This window comes from Dipodomys spectabilis, unplaced genomic scaffold (assembly GCF_019054845.1).
Source record: "Dipodomys spectabilis isolate Male_0828 unplaced genomic scaffold, ASM1905484v1 ptg000147l, whole genome shotgun sequence".
Lineage (NCBI taxonomy): Eukaryota > Metazoa > Chordata > Mammalia > Rodentia > Heteromyidae > Dipodomys > Dipodomys spectabilis.
In genome coordinates, this window is record NW_024870824.1 from 3,297,533 (window position 1) to 3,319,344 (window position 21,812).

The 21,812-nt window shown below is 35.2% G+C and overlaps 1 protein-coding gene across 1 annotated transcript in view; it reads right to left on the reverse strand.

Annotated features, from left to right (window-relative positions):
• Nucleotides 1-21,812, reverse strand: part of Tmem232 (transmembrane protein 232) — a 209,534-nt gene that overhangs the window by 165,676 nt on the left and 22,046 nt on the right. The window contains exons 3-8 of the mRNA XM_042691980.1: nt 21,428-21,517; nt 16,083-16,194; nt 14,598-14,703; nt 11,360-11,517; nt 3,023-3,122; nt 259-422 (exon numbers count right to left, since the gene is read on the reverse strand). Of these exons, the coding sequence (XP_042547914.1) occupies nt 259-422; nt 3,023-3,122; nt 11,360-11,517; nt 14,598-14,703; nt 16,083-16,194; nt 21,428-21,517 (730 nt within the window). The remainder of the gene's footprint in view (nt 1-258; nt 423-3,022; nt 3,123-11,359; nt 11,518-14,597; nt 14,704-16,082; nt 16,195-21,427; nt 21,518-21,812) is intronic.

The window sequence follows — 21,812 nt, forward strand, 5'->3', positions numbered from 1 at the left end:
TACAAGGAAGAGGTGTCATGACCTTATTCCACCTAACAGAAGCAGCACATATGGGTACAATTATCTACCATCTACCATCTAGGAAAGAGGCATGCATGTGTATAAAACTAGTCAAATTTGTGTTGACTCTTCCACTCCCTACCTAAACTAGTTGAACTCAGCATCAATAATGATTTATGGATTAACAATATGACTATTTATACATAGCAATCCTACTCATTCTGTGACAGGATATAGACACCACATGAAATTACCTACCATGTCAGAATAATTATTTTCAAATTCTTCCATATTTTCTTCAGTGCTGAAAGTTTTTTTAATGAGTTCTCTTTTATATATAATTTGTGATGTTTTCAGGATGAATTGCACATTTGAAAATATGTTTGGATACTTGTAATAGGATATTTCAGAAGAAGAAAGTGCTATTGTAAAAAAAAATTGTGAGAAATAGTTCATTAATAGCTTTTAGTATTCACTTTTATTTTTGTATAAAACTGCAATTAAATTCAATATTAAATTCAGGTCCAAAAACAGCTGTACATTTCCTCAAGTAGTAAAGATTTAGAATGTTATACATGCCCTCTGGTGGTGCAAAAATAAATTACAAGTAAGTCATAAAAAGTGTTTACATAAATCAAAATGTCTTGAATGCCCAATTAAATATTGTTACTGCTCAACAATGCATGGAAGCTTCAAGCTGATATAAATCAAATTATAACAGATATTTCCACTCATGATGGCTACTTTGTAATTGTAATCCTACAAACAAAGCAATATTACTTTTAACTCAATATGCTCCAGCCTTATTCTTTCTCAAGAGGTTATTGTAGGTTTTAAAATATATGCTGTATAGGAAATTATTCATTTAACATAAAGACTATGTGATATTTAACAGAACTATCTTAGTTCCATTCTTTCTATAAATTATTTGGTAGTCACTATTCTGGACACTAAAGGGATAAGAAAAGGAAATATAAGTGATGGAAGAAATAAAGAAAATGATATGAAGCTGGGCACCGGTAGCTCACATTTGAAATCCTAGATACTCAGGAGGCTGAGATCTGAGGATCTCGGTTCAAAGCCAGCCCAAGCATGAAAGTCTGTGAGACTCTTATCTCCAATAAACCACTCAAAAAAATGGAAGTGGCTCTGTGGCTCAAGTGGTAGAGTGCTAGCCTTGAGCTGAAGAGTTGAGGAACAGTGCCTAGCGCCCAGGCCCAGAGGCCCAGAGTTCGAGTGCCACAATCAAAAGAAAAGAAAAGAAAGGGAGGGAGGGAGGGAGAGGGGGAGGGAAGGAAAAGGAAGGAAGGAAAGGAAAGAAAGGGAAGGAAGGGAAAGAAGGAAAGGGAAGGAAAGAAGGAAGGAAGGAAGGAAGGAAGGAAGGAAATGATATGATACATAATTCCTATTCAATTCATCTATAGTCTCCTCTTGGCTTCATTTAACATACTCATCTTTTCACTGTTCTTTCATTGACAGGATTATATGGTGCTATAAATATTACAGCATTACACTTTTGACATAGTTTACATTTTTAGGTTGAATTTTTGTCTTACAATTATATTTCATATGATTAAATATCTATGTTCCCTGAGATTCTCTTTCTAGAATTAACTTCTTCCCACCCCCAGTGTTTACAATAGCCATATTGATAAGAATAACTATAAAATCTATATATTCAGGTCTCATAAATTTCAAACTTACTGCATCTAACATTTTTCAGTGTTTGTATCCTATTACTAAATATGTATATAACTTCAACTTCCTCCTGAACTTCTCATTCACCCTTACATAGAACCTAGATCAAATTGATCACCAAATCTAGTATTTTATCTAAGTATTTAAAGAGCTATCTCACTATGTACAACTTTCATTACAACAGTTAATATCATTAATAGCTTCTTCACCATAGAAAGCTTGGTCTATTTCTTCTGATGTGTCTCAGTCAAAACTGTTAGAAGAACATTGTTTTAGATAATAAGAAGAAATGTTCTGTTTGTGCATGCCATAGTAAACAGGTCTCCCTTGGCCACTCTCTTCTATCCAGTCTAACAGCTATACTGCCACTAGATTTATCTTCAGAAATTATAAGTTTAGCATTTTTTAAAAGGCAGTCTGATAGACGTTACTGCAGATGAAAAATTAAGTCACAAACATCACCATATACTCAGGTAGAAAGTAGTTTACAAAGTAGCTACCAAAGAGTGCAGTGGGGAAAGGAAGGGTAGAGAAAGTAGGAGATGTTAGTCAAGGAGTACAAAACTTCAGTTAGGTAGGGGAAAGTTGTAGTGAGCTATGGCCCAACAGAAAAACTACAGTGACTAACAATGCATGCTTCAAGACTGGTAAGACTAGGATGAGATGGACTACCAGTGATGTTTTGATTTATATTTCATTTACATCTAAGAATATGAACATCTCTTCCTGTTTTATGACTCATTTTTATTTCTTTTGAAAATTATTCAGCTCGTTTGTCCATTTATCAATTGGATTATTTATTCTTTGGATGCTTACTTTTTAGAGGTTTTTATAGATGCTAGATACTACTCCTTTATGTGATAAATAGCTGGCAAAATTTCTTTTTTCATTCCTTAGGTATTCTTTGGATTATGAAAGTTCTTTTGTGTTGAGAAGAAACTTTTTCATTTAAAAGTGGAGCTGTGGCTCAGGGAAGAGTACCAGGTTTGAGTAAAAAAGCTAAGGGACAGCACTTAGGTCCCTAGTTCTAGCCCAAAGTATCCACGCAGAAAATAAAAATAAATGAAAATAAAAAATTGTTTAATAAATTCAGAAGAGGGTTGATTTGTAAAGTTCTCACTACAAAATAATTGATAAGTATGTAGGGAAAAACAAACCTGAATAAGTGCTCAAAGTAAATGCTGAATATTTATTCAGCTCACTAGCCAGCAATGCACCTATTGTCTTCATGAATCCTAATACTCAGCGTATGATATTTATAGTGGCAGACCAAGTTTCTTAAAATGTAACTTAAGCATTTATAAGTATAAAAAAGATACTCTACCAAATAAATATGGTCGGAGCCTAAGTAAATGTTCTTTGAAGCTTTCTAGATGACCATGCAGGAAAAATACAAAGAGTCGTAAGAAGACCAAATAGCCAATCTGTCAAAACAGAAAATATAAAAGCATTGATGTATTGCATCAACACATATTCAAAAACTATATAGAAAATAAACTTTTATTATTAAAAATACTTCTGATGAAGCAGTTTCAAACTTCATTGATGTTATGCCATTCTGAAATATCTTCAAAACATTTATATCAAGATTGAAATAGTAGTAGTTCAGACACTTTTTTTTTTTTTTACTGGTCGTTGGGCCTGAACTCTGGGCCTGGGTGTTGTCCCTCAGCTCTTCAGCTCAAGGCTAGCATTTTACTTGAGCCAGAGTGCCACTTCCAGTTTTCTGAGTGGTTTACTGGAGATGAGTATTACAGACTTACCCGTTCAGGTGGCTTTGACCCGTGATCCTCAGATCTCTAGCCTCCTGAATAGCCAGGATTACAGGCATGAGCCACCGGCACCTGGCTCACAAAAATACTATTATAAATCATTTCTACATTACCTAGAATGACCAATGCTGAACATTGTTTTGTTCTAAATCCTTTAGAAAAGTATTGCTTCATTCCACATATTATGCTCCTTTTGTGACTCATAAAATCAATTGACATGGGATTTTTATTTATTTTTTTAATTTTTTATTTTTAAATGCTTTTTTATTGTAAAAATACTGTACAGAGGGGTTACAGTTACATGAGTAAGGTAATGAGTACATTTCCTATCGAGCATTGTTGACATGGGATTTTTAAATAAAGTAGAAGAGAAAAAATTATGATATATTGCTCAATTCTTTTTTAGTGTATAAGTGAATGTACATAATGTGTATACTGGATCACAAAGAAAAGTATATTTTATTAAGACCCACTAGGGTCTTAATAAAAACAACTTGAAAAATAGTTTTAGACAACACTGATAAATACTCTGCTCTGAATAGCACGTCATACATTGTTTCCAATATGCTTATAAAAATGTCATAATAAGTTCAACTGAAAATTTTCTGTGGCATTTAAAATTCATAAATAATTTTAAAATAGCTTATTGTATACACAATAAATATTGATCTTATAAACATACACACCAGTGCATGCATATTTTAAACATACCATAAAATTGGAAATCTGCAAAACACACATTACACAAGATTTCATATAAAATCAAAATAAAACACAAACTATAAATTCAAGTTTAAAAGTTGCTAACTCAAATTCATATGGAACAATAAAAGACCCCAAATAGCAAAAACGCTCCTCAACGGAAAGAACACTGCTGGAGGAATATCAGTACCAAATTTCAAACTCTACTATAAAGCCATAGTAATCAAAACAGCTTGGTATTGGCATAAGAACAGACCTCAGGACCAATGGAATAGAATTGAAAACCCAGAAATGAACCTACAGACCTATAGCCATCTAATCTTCGATAAGGGAGCTAAAACAATAGAATGGAAGACAGACAGCCTCTTCAGTAAATGGTGCTGGCAAAACTGGTTAACTACATGTAGAAAACTAAAGCTAGATCCTTATATATCACCCTGCACCAGAATCAACTCCAAATGGATCAAAGACCTTGAACTCAAAGCAGACACTCTGAAAACATTACAGGATGGAATAGGAGAAACCCTGGGTCTCCTCGGCTCAGGCCGAAATTTTCTGAATAGAGACCCGGAAACACAACAAATCAAAGAAAGGTTGGACAAATGGGATTGTGTAAGGTTGCAGAGCTTCTGCAGGGCAAATGACATAGCTAGCAAGATCAATAGAAAGCCCACGGATTGGGAGAAGATCTTTACTAGCCATACAACGGACAAGGGTCTCATATCTAAAATATACTTGGAACTCAAAAAATTAAACCACCCAACAAGAAATCCTCAAAGAAACAACTGCCCAATAAGTAAGTGGGCGAAAGACTTAAAGAGAAGCTTCTCTGAAGAAGAAAGAAGGATGGCCAATAGACACATGAAGAAATGTTCAACATCCCTAGCCATAAAAGAATCAAAACAACATTGAGATATCATCTCACTCCAGTTAGAACAGCAAAAATCAAGAACTCTAACAACAACAGATGCTGGAGGGGATGTGGACAGAAAGGAACCTTACTTCATTGTTGGTGGGAATGTAAACTTGTTCAACCACTTTGGAAAGCAGTATGGAGGTTCCTCAAAAGACTCCACATAGAGCTCCCCAATGACCCAGCAATCCCACTTTTGGGCATTTACCCAAATGATCACAAACAAGGCCACACTAAAGCTACCAGCACAACTATGTTTATTGCAGCATTATTATCATAGCTAAGATATGGAACCAACCCAGATGCCCCTCAGTAGATGAATGGATCAAGAAGATGTGGTATATATACACAATGGAATTCTATGCCTCCATCAGAAAGAATGACATTGCCCCATTTGTTAGGAAATGGAAAGGCTTGGAAAAAATTATATTAAGTGAAGTAAGCCAGGCCCAAAGAAACATAGGTCCCATGGTTTCCCTTATTTGCAATATCTAGTATAGGTAAGAGTCAAGCGGAAAAAGTCAGAGAATGTGATGTTAGGAAAACGAACCCTCAAATACGTATTTTAATGTTTTTTTTACTTTCATGCATGTGTTTCTAACGCATTTATAATATTATTTCTTTGTTGCTTTGTATGTCCCTCCCCCACAGTGTAACCCCCGCTTTCACTATATTTGATGTCAGTATAACATGTGGGGGAGACGGGGACAAACAAGTCATTTAAGGATTCAGGTGGACCTGTTGCAACAATGAGAAGTACAAAATGTCATGTCAAAACCAGCTTTACAATGTCGGTTGGGGGGGGGGAGGGGGGGTATGATTGGGTGGGGGGGAGGGGGGAGGCTGGGAAGGGAGGTGAAGGGTAAACAAAGGAGGAGGCTGCAATGCTTGGTAAGAAATGTATGCATTTTCTTGCCCATGTAATTGTAAACCCTCTGTACAGTATGTTCTCAAATAAAATTAAAAAAAATTTAAAAAAAATAAATAAATAAAAATAAAAATTGTAACATCTAGTATTAATAAGGACCCAAGAGTAGCATGAACTATCACATAACATAGTATAAATTGGTCCTGCTATTTTGGAGAGAAACTTGACAGTACTTGTGAACGTTTTCTAAATACATGTTTTGAATGACCTTTCATATTTTAGGTATGCATGTGCATATACTAACATGAAGAAAATAAAAATAAATAAAGAAAAAAAAAAGTTGCTAACTCAAAGTGACAAACCTAATACTAGCAGTGACTTCTGTGTATATGAGAGAGAAAGAGACAGAGACAGAGACAGAGACAGAGAGATCTACGAAAACCGCATCTAACAGTAATAAATGGTACTATTAGATACACATGCCAAAATAAAGTACATGAATCATACCAAGTCTCCATGCTTCCCAAGTATTAGGAAGCACTAAGTGGCATTTCAGGTCTTTAAACCCAAGACTGCTTATTGTTCACAAAGATATAAACATCATTATAGCAGTAATTTTTCTAGCATTTTTTAAAATCAGAAATTTCGATCACAAAAAATTTGAAGATGAGTAAACAATATCCAGTCATGTTTTTTAATTGTGAACATGCACTCTTTTTTAGACTTAAAAATAAAAATCAAATTTTTATAAACCATGACTTGAGGGTCTCTTCACATACACCACTCAGGTATAGCCGGTGCTTCTTCTCTAAGACAGAGTTTAATGAGTAGGACAAGAAGGTCCATAGACCATGTAAAATAATATTGTGATCTTCTATACAAGACAATGATAGGCAACATTTCCAGTAGTAACAAAACATGAGTAAAAACTCATAGCTGCAGAAGTGATGCTGTGACTCAAGTGGTGAGTCCTAGCCTTGAGTACAAAGAGGCTAGCGTCTAGGCCCTGTGTTCAAGCCCCCAGAACTAAGAAAAAAAAGAAAAGAAAAGAAATTGTGTTCTGAAGGGTGGGGTGACACTGTTCAAAAAGAAGTGTACTCATTACCTTACTTATGTAACTATACCCCTTCTATATATCACCTTTACAATAATTTTTTTAAAAACTTAGTTGAAGGGAATAATATAAGAGTTCAAAGATATTATCAATAGATATTTTAAGCAATAATATTGACACACAACACTTAATATCCTACAAAACAGAAAATGCAAAAATTTTACCTCACAGTCTAGAATTTCACCTAACCTAGGCTTATCCCTAGTTATAATTATGTTTGGAAAAATTATTTTGAAAGATTTTATCTATGATATTCTGAAGATTAAATTTCATTGTAAACTTTGCCTGTTCATATCTCTAAGAACTCCTAGGCCCTTCATTGTTTCATTTTTTGTACCTGCACTTTAGCAACTCAAACTTTGCCTCCTATTGAATCTCTGCTTCTGCATTTTTTTCTCTTCTTCTCTCCCATTTTTCCTTCCTTTATCCTCTCTGTCCTTTCCTTTTTTTCTTGTCTTTTGTGAAATAAAAATTCTATCATAGTTGCAGTTTCATCATTGGTTACATTTTTGTGTTCTTCTGTGGAGATTTGAAAAACAGTCCTCCCTCCTCCCTCCCTCTCCCCCTCCCCCTCCCCCTCCCCCTCCTCCTGAGTTTTTTTTGTACTTAAGGCTAGCACTCTACCACTTGAGCCACAGCACCACCTCTGGCTTTTTCTGAGTAGTTTATTGGAGATAAGAGTCTCTGTCTTGCTGGCTTCAAACCGTGAGTCTCAGGTTTCATCCTAGGACTCATTTTAGGATTATAGGCATGAGCTACCAGCAACAGGCTGAAAGACAATATTTCTATCCAATGTATATTAAGTTGTCATTTAATATTATTCTCTACATTTGTACAAGCAAAATTCAATAGCAAAGGCAATTCTACATTCAGAAGCAAATAGAAAGAAAAGAATATATAAAACCTGGGATGAAAGGTTGGAAGATATGATTATATCTTTTTTATTGTATCCAATCCTGAATTTGTACCTCCTAGGAGGTACAAAATTGTGCAGGTAGAGAGATGGGATACCTCTGGAACTACTTTCCTTTCTTTTTTGTATGTGTAAGTTGACAGCATTTATAAAGCACCAGGCATACTGGTCATTTCTAAGATACACCCACATATTAAAACAACAATAATAATAAAACAATAAAAATAATTGTGGACCCAGCTTACTACCTTCAATAAAAGAATGAATAAACAAATACTAATGTGTTTGTATAATAGAGTGACATCAGTAAAGGAATGGACTATGGATATACACAGTAAGAATATGTCTCAATATGTAAGATATTTCTCAAAAATAACATGCAAGTAGAAGAAACCAGATACAGGAGCAGATATATAGTTCTGGGTATAAGGGGTCATAAAGCAATTTGGAAGTTTGATAGTTAACAACTTCGTGGTGGAATAATTAGGGTATACACAATGATAAAGCCATTGAACTCCATCCTTACAGTAGCATGTTCATTTCATGATCATTTATTTAAATCTTACCTCAAAGTAGCTTTTAAAATAACTATCTAAGTTGGGAATTGATGGCTTATACCTGTAAACTTAGCTACTCAGAAGACAGATCTGAGGATCTCTATTTGAAGCCACCTGGGGCAAAAAATTCCATGAAACTCTTATCTCCAATTAACCACCAAAAAGCTAGAAATTGAAGTGTGGCTCAAATGACAGACGACCTGCCATGAGCAAAAAAAAGCCAAGTAAGAATGTGAGTCTAGGGGTTCAAGCCTCAATACTGGCACAAATAACAAAATATAAATAGCAAAAATAATGCTCTTTCCAAATGCACTTAGGCCCTTGCTTTCTTTACCCAGGCAGGTGTCTGCTCATGTGCCACTTTTCAGTAATTCCTTCCCAAATTGGCCCATATGAAAGAATTCCCTACAGCCCCCAGCATCAGCTTCCTTTATTCTCTCATCTGTCACACTCACCTATGTAGAAATACTTTTCAATGAAGCTTTGTACTCAAAAACAGCAAGAAGTTTCCAACGAAATTAGTTACACCATTCAACAAAGGCAAGGAAGTCACTTTTAGATGTAAGTCATAGTTATTTCCAATAGTAGTTTATATCAGCAAAACAATAAAGAATAATTTTAAACTTACTGAATGTGAGAACTCAGGAGTGAGTGAGCATCACTGATGATGATTCCACTGTACTTTGACCTACACTGCCAATGTTTTCAAAACCTTTTTTGACTCCTCATTCATGTAGAGTGGATCAATTAAGCTCTCTATACCACAATTTCCTTACTTGCAAAATAATGTATATTACTAAAACTATCTCTTTCATTGTGATAATAAGTTATGTGCAACATTGCTCATAAAATTGTTATTGAGAAAAGCACAGAGGTTGGTACTGGGGATTTTGCAACTGTTACAAGAATCCACACCAGGTATATAGTACGAACAGGAGGGAAAATTAAAAAATTTTTAAAAATTAGATTGCAGGTGTAAAATGTATAATCAGCATATTTAATGGTTGAAAGTATATTTTGTGATTCTTTTTTCTTCTACTGTCATTTTTTTTGCAGTTTCTGGGGCTTGAACCCTGGGCCTGGGCATTTTCCCTAAGCTCCTTTTGCTCAAGGCTACTGCTCTACCACTTGAGCCACAACTCTACTTCCAACTTTTGTGATTAATTGGAGATAAGAGTCCCACAGACTTTCCTGCTTGGGCTGGCTTTGAACTATGATCCTCAGATCTCAGATTATCAGCTAGAATTACTGGCATGAGCCACCAGCTTCCCTACTGTAATTTTAAGTCAAGAAATGGAGAAAGGTCATTAGCAAGATGAGAAGGAATTAGGAAAGCATCCAGCTTTCTTTGTGTTTTCCATGTTCCCTCCATTGTATTCCACTTCATTTTTATCACTAATGTGAATATACTTAGGTTTTACACATTTCATATTTATAATTAACTCATAAAATTTTAAATATCATTATAAATATAAACTTATTTCCATTATGAGTAGTGTGGAAATTTTTAAGAAGAAAAATATTTGTATTCTAAGACAAGCACTAGTAACAACATAACTTTTCCCTTTCACTCCTCCTTCATGTAAAGTTTCTTTTCTCTGTGTAGGTCATTATCTCTTACATTCTGTCTGCATCAACTCTGTCATTTATTCCCAAACATGTCGAAGAATAACTGACATTATATTACAGGGCAAGCAAGCCAAGAAAGCCTTGACTTTAAACCTAAACCACCAAAAAGAAAAGAAAAGAAAAAGAAGAAATCTTGCTACTCTTCGCAAAAAAAATCATTAGTTAAAATAAATTTACTAGACTAAGAATAAATTTTGTCACAGTAAACTACTACCATTGTAAAGACTGAATCCAAATGAGTTTAAGGTCTTTTGAAACATAATCTGTATAAAATAATGACCCATGTATAGCTCTAAAATGATGTAGAACACAGAAAGAACCAGTATCTTTCATCCAAAGATTATTTGTTGTCAGCATTGTGTGTGTGTGTGTGTGTGTGTGTGTGTGTTGTGTATGACAGGGGGCGGGGCTTAAACTCGGGGCTGGGCACTGTCCCTGAGCTTTTTTGTTCAAAGCCAGAGTTCTACCACTCAAGCCATCACTATACTTTGGCTTTCTGGTGATAAATTGCACATAAGAGCCAGGGCTGGCTTCAAATCACAGTCCTCAAATCTCAGCCTCCTGAGTACCTGGGATTACTGGCTTGGGCCACCAGCACCCAACTAGTTGTCAGCATTTTAAAACAGAATAAGAACTAACGTTAAAAAGTCCTTCAGATGCCAACGGCTCAATTTGGAAGCTGAAACTTGAGGAATGATGGTTCAAGGCCAGACTGAATGAAAAATGTCTGCAAGGTACCATATCCAAACAACTAGAAAAATGCTAAAATGGAGGGAGAGTTCCATCCCCAAGCAAGAAAGCTTAGAGAAATTGTGAGGCCTGAGTTCAAGCCCTGGTACAGATACACACCCAAAACAAAACAAAAAGCCAGTCATTCAAATGAAGAAATGTAAAATCAATATATGCCCAGAAAAAAGAAGCATATTTATTTTAAACAAATATTTTCTTACATAGTTTGTAAAACTACATTTTCTTAAACTTTCCCACATAGATACCAAGTAATAACATATTACTCATACTATATACCACATAATTTGTAACATACTACATAGTTAGAAATGAAACTAACAAATAAGAAAATGATCCATAATAAAAGCAAATACCTTGTTTTGATTAAAAAAATGGATGCTATATCATCATATATTGTAATCTAACATTAATTAATAATAATAACATCAAAAATTAAAACATACCTTTGCCAACTTTATCTCAACTGAATATAAAAATGCCTTCTTGAATGCATCACAACAGAGTCTATATAAAACTGACTCTGCCACAAAAAACAAAGCAGGTAGCTGGTCATAAGTGAAGGAAGCATGGTCCAGAGAAGCATAGAGGATACTTAAAGCTTCTGAAATTCCATAAAGAAGAAATTTTGTCATTTAAACATCATCTTGGTTTTCTACATGCTACAATTAATTTTTGCAGATAACTATTTGCTCATCAACTTCTAAGTGTTCACAATTCCTTGCCATTCTTCCCACCAAAAGGTGAATTCTCCCAAGCTCCTTTCATTTAAACCTAAGCAGGCCATGTGACTGCTTTAATCAGTAAAATGCATAACAAGTAGCAACAGATAACTTCAGAGGCTAGATCAAAACAGACAAGGCAAATTTAGTTTCTCCCTGAATATCCCCTGCCCCCAATCAGAACTAGCTTTGGAATCCTGAGCTCCAATGTAGAAAGTCCAACTAACAAAGCTGGACTCAGAATCATCAAGTCAAGAGACTACTTAAAAGAGAGGGAGAGAAATGCTCAGGGAACTCTAGCTTTTTCAGCCAACATTATATATTGATCACGAGATCATATTCAAAGTGATAGAGAAATATAACAGAGCTCACTGATGAAAGAATGGCCAAAGATAAATGCTATAAAAGACAAGAACAAAAACCATAAAAAATGAGACAAAAGAAGTTAGATGTGATGCTGAAGGAGGATGAATATAAAGCTAGGTACCTACAAAGAAATGGCAACTTGAGTCATTCTAAAGGTTTTAAGAAACTGCTGTGTAAATATTTTAGGAAGAACAGCAAATACAACTTCAGAAAGGAAAAACATAATGATGGTCAGAAAGGGAGCCAGTATGTCTGCAGCATAATGAATATGTAGAATAGTAGCCAGGAGCCATGTCCTATAAAGTCATGGCAGGCCATGATATGATGTTGGGCCTCATTTTAAGTGAAATAAGATGCCTCTGGAAATTGTTTAAGCTGTCAACTGGCCTATGGTGGTACAGAATGAACAACAGAATGAGTAACACAGTAGAGTAGAGGTAGGCCTCCTCTTTTGAGGTTTACTTCAGTTGTGGAGACTGTGTTAGGAAATTTACTTAGAACATCATACGGAGTTCAATATCTAAATGAATTAAAATGCTTTTGAGCAAGGTGCTGGTGGCTCATACCAGTAATCTTAGCTACTCAGGAGGCTGAGATCGTGGTTCAAAGCCATCCTAGGCAGGAAAGTCCATGAGACTCTTATCTCCAATAAACCACCAGAAAACCGGAAGTGGCACTGTGGCTCAAGTGGTAGAGCACTAGCCTTGAGCTGAAGAGCTGAGGAACAGCGCCCAGGGCCAGAGTTAAAGTCCCATGACGAAAAAAAAAAAGAAAGAAAGAAAGAAAGAGAGAGAGAAAGAAGAAAGAGAGAGAGACAGAGAGAGAGAGAGAGAGAAAGAGAGAAAGAGAGAAAGAGAGAGAAAGAAAGAGAGAGAGAGAGAGAGAGAGAAAGAGAGAGAGAAAGAGAGAGAGAGAGAAAGAGAGAGAGAAAGAAGGAAAGAGAGAAAGAAAAAGAAAGAAAGAAAGAAAGAAAGAAAGAAAGAAAGAAAGAAAGAAAGAAAGAAAGAAAGGAACGAAGGAACGAAGGAAGGAAAGAAAGAAGGAAGGAGAAAAAAGCTTTTGATTCTGTGTAACATTGAACTCAGCAAAACAGTGTTGAGTTCAAAATAACCATGTGTAGCATTTCAGATCAGAATTGGAGCAACTGCAGGCAGCATGGTTGGCCTGACTGTTATCTGTACACACATTTCTCTGTCTTCCCATTTCCCTGGCATACATGGTGTCTGTGCTGGTGGCATCAGCTTCAGAAATCCTATTCTCACAGTTGAACTAGAGGAATAATGAAGGATATGACCAGAAAAGGAATACTTTCTTCCCAACCATGTAGTTCTCAAAAATAAGCCAATAAAAGGTGTTCTGACCAAGCGCTGGTGGCTCACACCTGTAATCCTAGCTACTCAGGAGGCTGAGATCTGAAAATCACAGTTCAAAGCCAGCAGGGGTAGAAAAGTCTGTGAGACTCTTATCTCCAATTAACCACCAGAAAACTGGAAGTTGCGCTGTGGGTCAAGTGGTAGAGCACTTGCATTGAGCTTAAAAGCTGAGGGACAACGCCCAGGCAAGGAATTCAAGACCCATACCCACCAAAAAAAAAAAAAAAAGTGTTCTAAACAGACCTATCTTTGCATCACTTTCGGGAGAACCAGGTCGCATGACTACTTCTAATCCTACTGTGGCAAGTTAATGGGAATTCCTGTGATTAACTGAGTAAACCCTCTGGGGCTGGATCAAGGGATCCCCTCCCAATAAATCACATGACAGCAGGACATGAACAAAACTGAAGTTTAGTTGGCAGTGGAGAGCAAGTGATTCCTGGTTGGTAGTAAACTGAAAGTGCTCAGCTTACTTCAATGTCATTTAAACATTTAATAGAGGTCAGGCTGTAGATGGTACTGTGATGAAGGCTCATAAAGGCAAGTTAAGTACAAAATAGTTCTTCCTCCTCCTACTGCTTGACATTATTACACATCCCAGACATTATTACACATCCCAATTTACATGGGGAAATATTCTCTGACCTTCATGTGGCTAACATCCTAAAACTCATCTTCAAAGTTACACATATAACATTTAGGATAATGACAGGAAATTTTATCTCCTTAAAACAGTATTATTTACTTTCTTTTTTCAGATCAGTTAGAGGAGTATAAATGAGAAGTGATCAATGAAAAGGTAATCAGGAAAGCTTGCTGTTTAAAATAAGTAAAAAGGACAACCATGAGATTAACTTTTTATGAGTTTAAATTATAAAATGTAGAAACAAGTTCCTTGAAAGCACTGTGCCTATTGTAACTGAAAAACACTAAATGAAAGTGTATATCACTTTTTAGGTAGTTACCAACTTAAGGAAAAGCAATGAAGACTATGCTGAGTAAAAGTTTTAAAATAATTTTGTAATTAAAACATAGAGTAATCCAATTCTTAAATTCAAAATTACAGAAGGAATTTCCACAATGAAATAGTATGAGACATTTTAATGGAGAATAGAAAATTTCTGGTCTTCTGAATATTTCTAAATATGCAAATTCTCAAATTATATATTAACTGCAAATCCAGAAAGCACTCTGGACTCTTAGGAAGAATTCAAAGTACATACCATCTTGGATTTCTCCTTTGCACTGAGCCAGATATGTCACTTCAATCCATGCAGAAGGTAGATGCACATGCTTCCCAGAGCCCAGAGTTTTCAGACCCAATTTTCTCTGCCATGAGGAAACATAAAATTAGTCAAACAAAATAGGCATCTTCTCATTCAGGTGCCTATTGTATTACCTCTTAATTATGTATATTCTAAAATCATTCCATGAGCTTTATAGTTTGATCTTTTAATTGTATTTTTATATTTTTGAAAAGTGTATTAGTGTTACATTAATGATCAAAATAATGACATGAATTATTTGTTAAAATGACTCTCACTCTGATTTCTAGGGATTACTTTATCTTTCTGAGAGAATGTATCTCTGATTTTAGAAGAATGTATCTCTGATTTTAGAAGCAAAAATATTGAAGAAATCAATTTATGCCTGTTTGCCGGGAAAGTCTAGGTATTTCAGAACTGAGCAGCTGAAGGAAATAGAGGTAAGAGAAAAGTAGGATGTAGATTAAATGTTGGTCTTTGAGTTTAAACAGTAAGGAAAAAGAGATGGTCAGGGCTACCCAGATTCCCTATTGCAGTACCTACTCCTGAGGCTGTCTCTAAAGCTCATAGCCAATTACAGCCAAGCCTACTGCTGCAGTATCTCCTGGCACCTTTACCATGCACACTTTTCAGAAGAATACTGCATTTTAAGTCAAATGTTTTAAATGATTATTTTCTGGTACAGCATACATATATATGAATGGTCATGACCTCAAAAATAGCCACCATCATAAAAAAAGACACCTTACAATAAGCTTCAGTCTTGTGCTGCTTTTATTTCATGAATTATTTGGTAACAAAGAAATATCATATAGACAGATTATTTCTCTGTCAGGTTTATAGTGAATTAAATTTAGAAATGGAAAAATAAGGAATTTGCTTCCTGTTCAGTCTCTATATCTAATTGAAAACTAAGAATTAGTATCATAACTAATAAAAAATGCACATTTAGCAATCTGAGTAAGGAATAGTTTATTAAAAATAATTCAATACTTAATGCCGCTACAGTGTATATATAGGAAGATCATCTTTGTTCCTTGTGAATCGTTATACTCAACTAAGCTTTCAAAGAAAAAAAAATATTTGCTAGATTTTGACATTTTTCTCTCAGGTCTTGTAGCTATCAGCTACATTTCCTAATAATTTATGGAGCACTTCACATAAGAAACCACATGATATTGAATTCTCTAGTCATAAGCTTTAAATTTAATTTCTATTAATATTTTAGCTATAAGTAATAAAATATAATTATATTTACAGATAGCTATAGATTTATTAATAAATATATTTATTTTATAGTATAACTATATTTTATAACTAATAAAACATAAGTATAACTCAATTTAAGGCTATTTTATTTCAGTATTTCAGTACTTTAAAATACGTCCTCATGTATCAAATAGAAAAGTAATTTCAACTAGGTAACCAACAGTGTATAATTACCTTACATCTAAGAATATTTTTTCTAGCTTGTTCCAATAATTTTTCCTTGTTCACCAAATCCCGTGTTCGATTAAATTTCAAGATGAACTCTCTTGTAACTGTAAAAGATGGCCTAAACAAAAATATAATTTTCAATTTTTAATTAATCAGCTTCTAGTGGTATCACTAGAAGTATCACAATTTTCTCAAAAAAGATTATTGTTCATAAGAATGCTTTACACACACAAAGAAGACCAGAAAAACTATACATATGTATACATGCATATATATGCTTCCTAGATTGATCTTACCACAGTCTTAGATTGAGGAACACTGTCAACAATCTTTTGACCTCTGACAAAATATTCTAGAGATGGCTGCCAGTACATTTTAGCATATGCTTTTGTCACAGGTAAAATCTAGCACAACTTCAGATACAATGATGGATGAATTTTTCTTCACTTAAATCAGCATTAGTTCACTGTAAGCTAAATCCTATTTCTTCCATGTACATGGAATCCATACATTGGTGTCTGCAGGGATGGGACCAAGAGAGAGGAAGCCAAGTGCTAGTAGCTTACGTCTGTAATCCTAGCTATTTCAGAGTCTGAGATTTGAGAATTGCAGTTTGAAGCCAGCCCAGGCAGACACGTCTGTGAGACTACCAACAAGCTAGATATGGGACTGTGGATCCAGTGGTATAGTGCTAGCCTTGAGCAAAAGAAGCTCAGGTACAGTGCTCAGGACTTGAGTTCAGGCCCCAGTACCATTGCAAAAAGAGAGAGAAAGAGAGAAAGAGGACATGTGATATAAGGTCAGATGGGAAACAGATGGCAGTATGACAGGATTACATCTCCAAGAGGGGGACTGTTGCAGGATTTGGACAAGAGGAGCAGCATGACTTGACAGAAATTTTAACAGCATCTCTCCAGTGCTGTGCTGAGAACTCCCTCATATACATAATTTGCAAATAGATTCCTAAATTTCTTCCCATAAACTGTCAATTATATTTTGATCTATTGGGACTCTACTGTTGAAATTGTGGAAAAGTAGGAGTCTAATCAAAGGGGCTGTGTGAAATATACTTTAAACTCACCATGGAGACATGGCTTAAGTGACAGAGTGCATACCTAGAGGTTTAAACTATAAGTATTTGGAGGGAGGCATGGAGGAAGGGAGGAAGGAAAGAAGGGAGGGAGGGAGGGAAAAGAGAGAGCCGGGCGCTGGTGGCTCACGCCTGTAATCCTAGCTACTCAGGAGGCTGAGATCTGAGGATCACGGTTCAAAGCCAGCCCGGGCAGGAAAGACTGTGAGACTCCTATCTCCAATAAACCACCAGAAAACCGGAAGTGGCGCTGTAGCTCAAGTGGTAGAGCGCTCGCCTTGAGCTGAAGAGCTGAGGGACAGCCCCCAGGCCCAGAGTTCAAGCCCCACGACCGACAAAAAAAAAAAAAAAAAAAGAAAGAAAGAGAGAAAAAGAGAGAGAGAGAGAAAGAAAGAGAGAAAGAAGGAAAGAAAGAAAGAGAGAAAGAAGGAAAGAAAGAAAGAGAAAGGAAGAAAGAAAGAGAAAGAAAGAAAAAGAAAGCAGGCAGGAAGGAAAGAGAAAGGAGAGAGAAAGAAAGAGAGAAAGGAAGGTCAGGGAGGAGGGAAGGTAGGAGGAAAAGAAAGCAAGAAAAAAAGGAAAGAGAAAGAATGAAGGAAGGGAGAGAGGGAGGGAAGAAGGGAAAGTATGAGGGAAAGAAGGCAATGGGAAAGTGGGAAGTGATAGAGAGGGAGGAAGAAGAAAAACATGCTTAAAAATCACATAATTACAAAAGACTAAGAACTCATTTCAAGTCTAACTGTACAGGCTGCAAATATATACTCTATAACTTAACATTAATAAAGTTGTCTAACATTTCTTGCAGTGGTGGCTTGAGTTTTTAGTTTCCTTTATTGTTGCATATACAATTTGCTTAGTGAACATCTGGTGTTTGCTTTATATATAGAATATTACATATGCAGAACATACTTTGTTTTATGCAAAGGAAAAGGAGACTCAGGAAGATAATGTATCATGCTGAATGTTTTCCTTTTAAATGTGAAAAAGCCATTACTTAAAATCTAACACAAAATCTTTGCTATTAGCTCTTTTCTCTATGACTCCTCATAACCATTTATAAAATGAGCATGTAATTTATGCACCTTCTTACTAAAATATTAAACAGATGTACTCCACAACAACAAAGCACCCTCACATATCCATGAACACATTGCCTAGGTTTCAAACACAAAGTATATTTTGTGAAATTAGATATTTTTTTTCATTTTCATAGGCTTTAAAGAAAACACATTTGTGCATTTATTTCTACTGCACAACATAACTTTGGTTGAAAATAATATCTAATTCAATTTACATGCTTAGAATTAATGTAACACATAATTTGACGTGTCAGTTGTTCAATATGGATTGTATTATCTGTAGCACATCATTAGAAATATGGAAAGCTAGTCACTTCCTGCTTTATGTGCATGTTGAATGACTTAATTGGTCTCCTACAGCTCATGTTAATAAATATTTAATGGGAAATAAATATAGCAATTTAATCATTTCTTCTCAATCACAAATGGTATTTGGTAAACAAAGAAACTTCTATTTAGTGATATATACAATACATAATAAGTAAAAGATAACCTTAAAAATTAAATAAAGACATGTGAAAATAAAATATAATTTAGCTTCACAATACTCAAATTTCTTCAAAATATCAAAAAAATCACAAAGATAGATATAATGAAATTTATGAATGGAAGTAGAGGTCTGTTGAATATTTGCTTCTTAAAGAAGATGATGCAAATTAAAATACACCAAAGTCCCCTGATTTTCTGATACCCACTCAATACACTATATATATTTATATATATATATATATGAGGAGAAAGAGAGAGCACTGTAGCCTCTGACTGAGGAACTGAATTCTGGTTGCCTAGAAAACAGAACATAAGTTGACTGGGAGATTACAAGAGATGCCACAGGCTAAGTGGAGAATGTCTGGTGTCTGGAAGGATAGGAGGCTGACTCAGGAAGCCAGAATAAGAACAGTCACAACTTTTACTCTATTTTTCTATGTAGGGGACCTCAGCTAAGGTTCTGAGAAGTTCTTTCCCACTGAACTAAAGCCTCCAAATCAGACAACCCTTATTGGTTCAGACTTAAGCAGAATAAAATAACAAAAACAGACCCCTCCCCTCAAGAGAAAACCTCTGAAAAGAGAGAGAACATGAAAATATTGGCTGGTTAAAAGTTAAATTAGTATGGAGAAATAGAGTATGGCTATGCAAGAGTCTCTACCATAGTGACCACAGTTTACCCTAAACTGTGTGAGGGAAGCACAAAGTGCCCTCACGATTGACTGATTTCTTAGGTTATCATTTCTACAACATAGGACTAACTTTCTATGATACTCCTTTTGGGTTAAACGCCAGACCATGGGGGAAAAGACTCATATTTCATTAGCCAATCACTTTTTGGGGGGACACGATGGGTAATATTAGGGATACGATGTTTTAGCTTCCATGACTAATAAAAGTTTAACGATTTGAACAATGCATTGGGCATGGAACGTGGCAAGAAACAGATTTGTGTTCGGGTCAAATTACATGACGATTCTGAGATCTGAATAATTTTTGAAGCATAGAGGAATAGCTGTGTAAATACATTTCCAGGACATTTGAAACACTTAGAAAAATGAATAGATGATATAGGTCACCTGTGGCTCTACTTTTCTCCTATAGTAGGCTATGAGATCAGTGAAACTTAGTTGGATTTAATAATAATAAAATCCTGATATATGGAAATATTCTCCAAAATGAGAGGGTACGGCACTTTGGAGGGTCTTACTGATCAGTGCCTACATTAGACATAAATGTTGTTCAGATTCTTAAGAGTTCCTCAAGGTGTTTTTGACTTTTATTACCCAGATGCTGAGCTTCCTCCTTTCTCCTTCCATACATTAAATAGCTAGGAACCAGACAATATAACATGGAAATGTTTGTTGGCTAGCACCTATCAGATAAATCCTGACTAAGGGAAATAGTAGACTGGAGGGAGTGGAGGAAGTGGATAACCCGTACTAATTTCTACATTCTGTGGTCTACTGAGAGATATAATTCTTGCAACCTGCTTTTTAAAAAGTCAAGTCAAGCCGGGAGCTGATGGCTCACGCCTGTAATCCTAGCTGCTGAGAGCTGAGGATCATGGTTCAAAGCCAACTTGGGCAGGAAAGTCCGTGAGACTCTTATCTCCAATAAACCACCAAAAAACCGGAAGTGGTGCTGTGGCTCAAGCGGTAGAGTGCTCGCCTTGAGCTGAAGAGCTGAGGGACAATGGCCAGGCCCAGAGTTCAAGCCCCACGACCGACCAAAAAATAATAATAATAAAAGTCAAGTCACAGATAAAAGTGTTAAGTGTAATCTTATTTAAATACACCTTCAAAATACAATATAAATAAAAGCTAAACATATTTAGAAAATATCCTCAGTGTTTTTATGGATCAAATATTAAAAAGTAATATATATGTTTACACTTTGTGGCATGACCTTTTTCCAGTGGGGGGAAAAACTAATGCACATTCAGTGTAAATGAATACTCCTTACAGTATGTTCCATGGGTTCATTTTGTTGGAAAGGGCTGCATAAATAGCAGGAACTCTGCCATTTTGTCCTCTTAATGTACATAGACATTGCATGTTAGCGTATTAAAATCTGAGAACTCTTGAAATAAAGAAAACTTTTACTTCCTCAGTACTTTTCAGATGAGTTTGGATGAAGAATCTATCCTCCTCCAGATATCTATTAATATCTTCTTTAAATTTATTTCATGAAGAGATTAACTTTCTATAAAATAAACTCATTCCTTATGAATTGTGGAATCTACATTTGCTATAATCACTTTATTATTGCATGAATAATATGTTTTAAAATTTCCATTTTCTTCTTATAAGCATTTCCAGCATGTTCCCCTATATAGACGTACTTCAGTTTCTAGGCCACTCTATATTAGGCATTTAGGCTATTTGAAAATTTAAATGTAATTAATCTTTCTGTGATCTTTTTTTTTTTGGTGGTTCTGGGGTTTGATTCAGTACCTCATGCTTACTAGGCAACCCTTTGACTGACTGAGCCACACTATCAATACTATTGCTGCAAATAGTTTTGTACTAATTATTTTTCCTCTACTTATCATTTTTCTATTAAACAATTGTCTAGTCAATGTTTAATTAGGTCCTGCTGCTTTTTATTTCTAGTATCCATGAGGATTTAGAGGCACCATTGTATTATGTTTATGTTACATATATGTTTACATAAATTACAGCAAAACCACTCACAATTTTGGACGGTGTAATATGAATTTCATGTTCTCCATGCTAGAGCTCTTGATATGTAATGACTTTTCCTGCTCCTTTATACATGTATTACTGTGGTATTAGAAAAAGGACACAAAAGATAACTAAGGAAAACACATTCCTTGAGAATAGTAAAATAGTATATATAAATAAAATAGTATATGTAAATAAAATAGTAAAATTTTTGTGAGTTATTTTAAGTTGCAATCCCTTTAGAAATTTTATCCGAAGAAAATAACTTCAAATAAAGAAAAAAACATTTTATTGTGGCTAAATAAAAACAACAAAAGACTAAGAAATAACTATAGAGATTTACAATGTAGAGGCTATTAAAGACTTTATCTTAAACATATTATGTATTGCCATG